This window comes from Mustela erminea, chromosome 18, assembly GCF_009829155.1.
Source record: "Mustela erminea isolate mMusErm1 chromosome 18, mMusErm1.Pri, whole genome shotgun sequence".
Taxonomy (NCBI): Eukaryota; Metazoa; Chordata; class Mammalia; order Carnivora; family Mustelidae; genus Mustela; species Mustela erminea.
The window spans coordinates 55494037-55502379 of record NC_045631.1 but is presented as its reverse complement, the minus strand read 5'-3'; the positions used below and the strand labels follow the sequence as shown (position 1 = coordinate 55502379).

Below are 8343 nucleotides of genomic sequence, written 5' to 3'. Positions count from 1 at the left end.
GTGGCCTCTCACTGGCAGACAACAGTCACAGAAAGGACAGATATGTCCCTAAGAAGCCTGCCTGAGCTGTCTGAGCCTATTGCGGATGGAACCATCTTTGGGGCTCAAAAAGGGACACACACCCATGCACACACACCCTCACCTACTGCCAACTGCATCCAGGTGGGGTGAGCTGAGAAGGAGGAGTTCGAATCCTGCCCTGAGAGCAATCATGTGACTTGCCTAGGATCCCCCAGCTAATAAATAGCAAGATGGAACTTTCTGGGCATGTCACAGATCACATCGGGGAATGATTTTCCTTCAAGGTCATGTTGAAAAGAAAATAATAATTCTCAGGCAAAATGTCACAAGGACTAGTGAAATAAGGGTATAAAAGATGAATATGAATCTTTGTACCTCTTCAGGTACCCAATCCCTAAGGGTCTTACTTCCCAAGTAAATGGAAGCTAATGAAATGGAGAATCCTTCAGCTTCTGGCAAAGTTCCTCCTCTCTAGCTCTGTCAGTTCCATGTCATTGCTGAACACATGGTGCAGGAAATGACTTTCCACCATGAAGGGGAAGGTGCATACACACACACACACACACACACACACACACACACACCCATGCACACGCACACAAAACATCAGAATGTATGAGGTCTACCAGTACAGCAAAAGCAAGCAGGCAAGTTATTTACTGAAACATCCAGCTAAGAATGTTTGGCAATAGGATTGCAGAATTTTAGACTTTTCTGTTTATGTGAACCTGGGTTCTCGATTAAGACATCCCAAATTTGCACCTACCTCTATAAGTACCCCATGGCTGTTTCATGTCATTGGGCACATTTCTGGCTAAGTGCACCTGAGTTACCATTCAATATACTGAAACTCTTGTAGCCATGAGTATCTTGGGGCTCATTTAACCACACAGAGTAAAGGTGAGGCTTGAGCATGGCTTGGTGCCAGAGTGCTGGGCCCTGGTCAAGAGTGCATGACCAAGACAGGAAACCATTCAAGGTCTCTGGGGGAAGGCCAGACTGAGGGCTGGGAGCTGAGAGGAGCAGAGTATACCTGTAGAGGGGACACAGCCTCACACTCTGCTCCAGCAAGAGTTAGAGACAGGTCTGACCCATGGAGGTGCACCTTTGCAGGCGTACCAGGCCCGCACTCAGAAGGCCTTGAGTTAATACTCCACTGTTGCTATCTTGATATTATTGGTAAATGGGACAAAGGCATTTTCATTTTGCACTGGGCCCTGCAAATAGAAGGTCTTGTCCAGAGAAGTCTTGGTCATGCCTTTTCTTCTCAGGACTGCTCATGCCAGCCACACCAGCCACAGGACATTTACCATTCATAGATGGGGGTTGGGGAGGGGTGGAAGCTGGCTCAGAAAATCTAGATAGAAGTCAATGTGACAGCCTGGCCAAAGGCTCGAGGGTGTGTCAGCTGCGGGTGAAGTTATGGTAAAGGCGTCATCCTCAGAGGGAACAGAAACAAGAACTGTGCATTCAAATGTGTTTCTGAGGATGAAATTCAGCAGGCCATCAGCTGACTCCCCAATGCCCTGAGCTCCTCGCTTCCTCCATTTTCTGAGCAGCTCTGAGAAAAGAACTAAGAGGCTAAAGAAGGAAGCAGAGAAATGCCAAGAAAAGCAGAAGAGGGAGATGGGGTGAGTGGGCCCCAGATGAGGCGGCTCCAGCTGCAGCTGGAGACACACCAGTGGGACAAGACTATGAGGCTGCCATTAGCTCTTCTCTTCCTCTGTGTCCCAGGTGAGCGGGGCCGGGCAGGTCGGGGTGACAATGGTGTGGGGCAAGGCTGGTGATGGGGAAGGGAAGAGATGAGGAGACAAGCAAAGCGGGGAGGAGGTGAGCACGGAGATACCTCACCCAGGCAAAGAGGAGGAGTTATGGATGGTAAGATGATTCCCACAGAAGAGCGCATACTGAGCGCTAAAGAAATTGGCCCCTTGAATCATCATTGCCACCATTTTGAAAAACGGGAATACTATCTTAGGCACCATCCCAGGGGAGGAGAGCAGAAAACTAACAGGAATTGACTAATCCTGTACTGCCTGGCTTTTCCTGTAATCGAATCCAATTCTTATCACAATCCTTGAAAACAAGAGACCAAGATGCAGAGAAATGCAAGTTATTTACTCTAGATCCATTCATAAAAGGCAGCTAAGGTTCCAAGTAAAATAATTTTATTTCCAAGGCCATTGCTCTTCTTATAATACTTCTTTTCAAGGTCATCACCTTTTTTTTTTTTTTTAAATAATACATTGGTTACTTACTTCATAAGCCTCCTTGTGAATGGTGTTTATGTATGCTGTGTGCTGTTGGAGTCCCTGTGTCTCTGACAGGCCCGGCTGGCCTCAGGGATCTTGCACTATGAGCTGCCTGAAGGTGAAACTGTTGGGGATTTGTGAGCAATCCTACCTTGAGAGCTCCCACAATGTGGTGGGTTCTGAGAGTTCCTATTAACACAATTTTCTCCCTCTTTTGTGTTTGAACACTGGAAGGAAAATATTTTATTATAAATGGGAGAAAAAATCAAGACAACTCACCAGTTTGCTCTGATCCCATGCAAACACAAACGTAGGAATTAGAATACAAAGTAATCCAACACCAGAACCAACCTTCAGAATCCAAGTAGGAAAAAAATCTTTATTACATTAATCCCATTTCCCTCCACCTCTAGAGGTATTAATCAAGGTGTACTAAGACCCTTAAGAATATTATTCCTAAAACAGGACACTAAAATTAAGAACATAAAGATACTCTGCATGATAAAACTGACTGAACAAACACATCTTAGACTTTTAAACCTTGGCCAACGTTTAAATAATAATGCCTTAGTGACGTGATTAAATTAAAACCTACATTAAAAAAATGCACATTTAAAACATGAAGTTTGGTGATCAGGATAGGTAAAGTAATTTTATTATAAATTTTAGGATCTAAAAAGTAATTTCTTACACTTACTAAGACAAATCTGAGATGGGCCACATCAAGCACGTGTGTCCTACAGAGTGACAATGGGCATCTCAGGCATGAAAAGACACAACACCATAGCCCTTTAGGGATAGGATCATCCAGATGGAAAAAAAAAATTAAACTGACTCTCGACTAGGTCATACTGATGAGGATACTTTTGGTTTATTGCTTTGGCACGGGGATGGTGAAGAGTTCAGGGAAGAATCACATTCTTGAAGGTGGCCTCCAGCAGTGCAAGCTTCTCTTTTCCTATTTTTCATCTCAATGATATGTAGGAGACTTTCTGTAATTAAGGAGAGTTATGATTCAATTGATCTTTAAGCCTGAGTCTGAAAATGCACAGGAGCTGGTTGCCCAGTAGGAAGACTGATGGCAGAGAAAGGGAAAACACACAAGCCTGGGTTCTAGACTATGACCTTCCAGCAACAGAGATGCTGTGAGCAAGTCACTACAGCCCAGCAAGGAGGCCATACACACAAGAGCCAGAAAAGACCTCAAGCTAAGCCAGCCTCCTGCTTCTCAAGGAGATAGACCTCTCTGTCTAGCCAATATTTGCCTTTACACTCATAGGCAGAGAACCCGAGGTCTCTTAGAAGTCAGAGCTGTAGGAAGCATCAGGGGTTTAATGGGTATAGAGCAAGCACCATCTGTGGGATCCTGGAAAGAACCCAGTGTGGGAGAAGGCTGAGCAGCACCTGAGAGGCAGCTGAGATGCAGGAGAGAGCGCTCTCACGCTCCATGACTGACAGGTAATAAGCAGGAGACACCACAAAGGAACAGCTGCAAAATACAGCATGCTCACCAGGACAGAGGACATGCCAAGGACAGGAGCCCACAGTCTGTCCTCTTGCCTGGGAATTTCTACCCCAGGTTCTCCTGGATAAACTTTCTTCTAAAGCGGTGGCTCTCAGCAGGGATGACTTACTCCCAGGGGACATTAGGCAATGCCAGTTGACAATTTTGGCTCTTGCCACTGGGGGAAGGGGCTACTGGTATTTAGTGTGGAGGGGCCAAGGGTTTTGTTGAATGACCTATAGTGCACTTGGGAGCTGGGAGTTTCTTTCCCAGGCCCTGGTGGGCAGGAAGCCTGCTGTGGGGGTAGAGGAGTTGAATGTGGGTGAGGGGGACACCGTGCTGGCTCAGGGTCTTGTCTGGGTGTAACAGAGTGTCCCTGATAACGTTTTCTCATCCAGCCCTGAGGAAGCAGCCCCACATCTTCAAGGCTGGGCCTTAAGCGACTGAAAGAGGAGGCAAAGTGGAAAGCTTGCTCTGAAGGGTCCACTCACCCCCACCAGGCACTCCTATAGCCTGAGCCCCTGTTGGCAACAACCACAGAGAAGGTTGAGTGTTGATGCCCCCACTGCCCCAGCTCTAAGCCTGTGTCTGGAGGACCTCAAGTTGGGGCATTTTGTCCTCTTGAGTGCAGTTCCTCAACCTCCCAACTGCTGACAATGGGACTGGATCATTCTGTTTGAGGGGCTGTCTTGTGCCCTGTGGGATGTTTAGCAGCATCTCTGGCCTCTACTCCCTGGATGCCAGTAGCCACTCCCCACCCTTCAAGCTGTGACAACCAAAAATGTCTTCAAACATTGTCAAATGTCTCTCGGGGGAGCACTGTCACCCCTGGCTGAGAGCCATTGCTTTTCAGATTATTGGTGGGAGAGGCAGATAGCCTTGTGATGGAGAGTATCTGTCAGTAGGTCACTTGAACTTACTTGCTGGGAAATGCAGTGAGAAAATGTAAGGTATTTAATAGGAAGAAACAAAAAATACAAATTTTCTTCTAATTTTAGCATAAAAGATAGGAAAGCCTCACATTCAATGGATGACAATATATTGCCTGGATAGGTGAATAGAGGGAGAGAAGAATGGATGGATGGGTGGAAAGTTGGGTAGACAGACAGATGGATGATAGGTAAGTACAGGACATGCACAGTTCTTTTTCAGAAGTTTGGTATTTTGCCCAAATTATTTCTCAGTGTCCTTTTGCCTTAGGTTACCACCCTTCCTTGTTAAGAGAAGGTCAGACAAGAGCCATGCATTGGAGTAATGAGAACCCCTCGGGTGTCTGGGGCAGGCATGGCTCTCTAGGCAGGAAGCTAGAGTTTAGGGGGTTGCATCCTGATTATTTGAAACCGGAGCCTCCAGGGTGACTAGATGAGGGAAGACAATGTCAAAACTCTGGTGGTGGCACAGGGAGCCTGAGGCTCAGTGGGTTAAGCCTCTGCCTTCGGCTCAGGTCAAAGTCTCAGGGTCCTGGGATCGAGCCCCACATCGGGGTTCCCCCTTCTTTCCCCCCTCTCTCTGCCCGCCTCTCTGCCTTCTTGTGCTCTCTCTTTCTCTGTCAAATAGATAAATTAAAAAACAAAATAAACAAAAAAACTTGAAGGTGGCAGAAGAGCTAGAGATGAGGCCAGAACATGCCAAAGTTGGTAGGTGGCTGCCAAGGGGTGGGGGGGAGCAGCATGGGGCAAGAAGTCCCTAAGGATGTTAGGTGATGGCAAGTGTTGTCACAGGATTCTGTTCCAGGAAGGAAATAAGGATGAAGTTGTCCTTAAATCATAGCCAAAAAGAACCCCTTCCTGATTGCCTCTTTATACCCTTTGGTCAATAGGCTTCCCTTGAGTGACCCAGACTGTGAGCAGGAGGTTCCACCTATACAAGTGGGGGCTATAAGCTTGGGGCCCTACAGGTGATCATTTGGGAAGGAGATGTAGTCAGAACCTGAAGGTTTCCTTCTAGCTCTCAATGCTGTGCTTCAGCTGGACTTCCTTGGTTCCCATTCTTGTTTCCTGTTTCCTATTTCAACTGTCCATCTCTCCATCCATCCATGCATCCATCCATGCCCCATCCATGTGTCCATGCATTCATGTATCCATCCATCCATCCATCCATTTATTGAGAGTATGCTCTGTAGTGTCATTCAGGTCTTGGTGATTGATGGGCATAGCTATCTCCTCTCACTACTGACATGTCTGGGGACCCAGAACCTGTCTGGAGCCACCCAAAATCGTTCTTACCCCACATTCCAGGTTGGCTGACCACATGAGGGCTGGACATGGCCTCTTGAATCCCAGAATCCCACACCAAAATCTCCTCAGGTCTCCCCACTTGTGTCTGCCAATAGCCCATAAGCTCCCTGGTTCCTGCCCCACCCTCTTCCAGCCTCAGGGTGACGTCTGGGCTTCCAGGGGACCCGACCCCACAATGCACCTCCAGCCCAGGTCTCCAGGTGAAGAAAATACTGATGGTGTCTTTCAGGCTCTTTGTCTCTGAGTGGCCCCAGCACTGTGATGGGCACCATGGGGGGATCCCTGAGCGTGCAGTGTCAGTACGAGGAGAAGTACAAGACATTTACCAAATACTGGTGCCGGCAACCATGCTTACTACTTTGGAACCCGACTGTGGCCACCGGAAGGTCGGAGGAAAAGATGAGGAGTGGCCGCGTGTCCATTGTGGACCATGCTGAAGACCTCACCTTCACAGTGACCTTGGAGAACCTCACTGCAGATGATGCAGGAAAATACAGGTGTGGGATCGCAACGATACTGCATGAAGAAGGACTCCATGGTTTCCTGCCTGACCTCTTCTTCCAGGTTCAAGTGTTTGTTTCCCCCAGGTAAGACCCTGCTTTTCTCTGCTCCCACAGAGGAAGGGATCTAGCTAATCAATGCAGAGCATCTGAGGAACTCAGGAGTGCAGAACGAGGCCTGGTGTTTGTGGCTCAGAGACTGGGGACCAAGTGGGTTGTGTGGGTGTGAGTGTGAGAGAAATGTGAGTGGTGGGAGTGTACAGGAGTGTGAAAGAATGTGTGTGTGCTTGTATGCATGAGAGAGTATGTGTGCAAGCCCCTGAGAATGAAGGATGGCGGGACTGTGACATCCAAGGTCCCTGCCATAAGCCCAGTCTCCTGACAAGAGCCTTGGGCCTCGGGGACTCTGAGGGTGGTGTCCACAAGGGGAGTTCTGGGCTCTGCATCTCTATTAGAATCCAGGCAGCTTGTATACCCTCCTGTCCTCCAGAGTTGTGTGTCCCATTAACAAACTTCCTTAAGTGACCTCTGCAGTCTTCTGGCGGGGTGGACAAGGCAGGGGATGCACTGTCTGGGGCTGAGACCCGAGGTCTTGCTCCAGTGCCAACTTTCAAACACTCTCGTTTCCAGTGAGATGAGGGACGCTGTAATGCTTAATGCGGAAGGCGATGATTCTCTGGTCCTGGTTTATGATACATCCATTGCTGAGCAGATTGGGATGGTGTTGAATGGGGCTACACCACACTCTGGCCAGCCCTGGGTCTGGCTAGTGGGAGATGATGGCTCCAGAAGCTCTGTGCCGCTCCTTCCCTGAGTTGCCTCTGCTTTGTGAACTCTCAGAGAGTTTCTGGGAGCCAGAGCCTCCTGGGTCCCCTCTTCTCCCTCTTTCTCCATTCCTCACCACCCCACCCTCATGTGTGTGCTCTGTCCTGATGCTCAAGGTCAGGTCTTGAGCTGAAGGACAGGAGTCTGGGGCCCTCAGCAGGGGCTGTCTGGTGCTGATACCAACCAGATTTGATGCAGATATTGACTTTTAGGGCCACAGAATCTGAGCTCAAAGGCAGGGGCAAAAGGCAGAGCCTGGGCCTCCTGTTCAGGAGGAAACTCCTGCCAGTCACTGTGTCTTCCTGTAGGTCTCTGCATAGCAACGTCCATTTCCTGCTTCTCATACTCCTGAAGGTACCTCTGTTTCTGATGATGCTCAGTGCTGTGCTCTGGGTTAACAGACCTCAATGGGCAATTTGTGGGACACAGAGTCGGCCTGATGAAGACAACATGCAGCCCTACTTGTCCATCGACATCCTGTCCAGAGACACTGCCACTCACACTAGAAGAGGAAGAACTTCTGGCTCCCTTGTTCCCAAAAACTGGTAAATTTAAGAAAAGCTTGAGAAAATGCAATAAAACATGCCACACGCACATACACACAATCGTGTGTATAACGTAGATGTGCACAGTGCTTGGCTGGGAGAAGGGGGAAAGCGTCCCATAGGACCCCTAAATGCCAGCAGAGAGTGTCAAGCACAGCCTGGTTGGCCAGAGGAGCCCAAGGTGAGGGCCTGCTTTTCAATGATGCTGCCCCCCTGAGAACCCCCAGGGCAGCCCCCCAACTCACATTCCTTCCTTCCTCCATCCATTCACCAAATATTCACCAAGAACCGATGTAGCACCAGCCTATATAGACATTGACCTATGAGAAATCACCAAAAACAGTCCCAGCCTGAGCTGGGTTCTTGGGAGCATGGATGGCAGAAGGAGGGGCAGGGCTTAGGACAAAACAGCTGTTTGTGGAGCCCGGTCCTGCCCAGGCAAACCCTCTCTCTCTTCTC

The 8343-nt window shown here is 48.7% G+C and overlaps 1 protein-coding gene across 2 annotated transcripts; it reads left to right on the top strand.

Moving 5' to 3' along the window:
* The first annotated feature begins 1512 nt into the window (after positions 1-1512).
* Positions 1513-7939, top strand: LOC116577158 (protein CD300H-like). Of its 2 annotated transcripts, none has more exons than XM_032320003.1 (3): positions 1513-1755; positions 6244-6601; positions 7741-7939. In XM_032320003.1, exons 1-3 carry the CDS (start codon positions 1623-1625, stop codon positions 7886-7888), a joined length of 639 nt encoding a protein of 212 aa, XP_032175894.1. In that variant the 5' UTR covers positions 1513-1622; the 3' UTR covers positions 7889-7939. The 2 variants fall into 2 exon arrangements, with proteins under 2 accessions (XP_032175894.1, XP_032175892.1); XM_032320001.1 differs by having other exon boundaries at positions 1516-1755; positions 7648-7939.
* Positions 7940-8343: the final 404 nt, after the last annotated feature.

Bases quoted from the DNA above. Each gene is read 5' to 3' on its own strand.
- LOC116577158 (XM_032320001.1), top strand. From the start codon at position 1,623: ATGCCAAGAAAAGCAGAAGAGGGAGATGGGGTGAGTGGGCCCCAGATG. The intron at 1,756-6,243 runs GTGAGCGGGGCC...GGTGTCTTTCAG, and splicing joins TCTCTTCCTCTGTGTCCCAG to GCTCTTTGTCTCTGAGTGGC. The intron at 6,602-7,647 runs GTAAGACCCTGC...GTCTTCCTGTAG, and splicing joins CAAGTGTTTGTTTCCCCCAG to GTCTCTGCATAGCAACGTCC.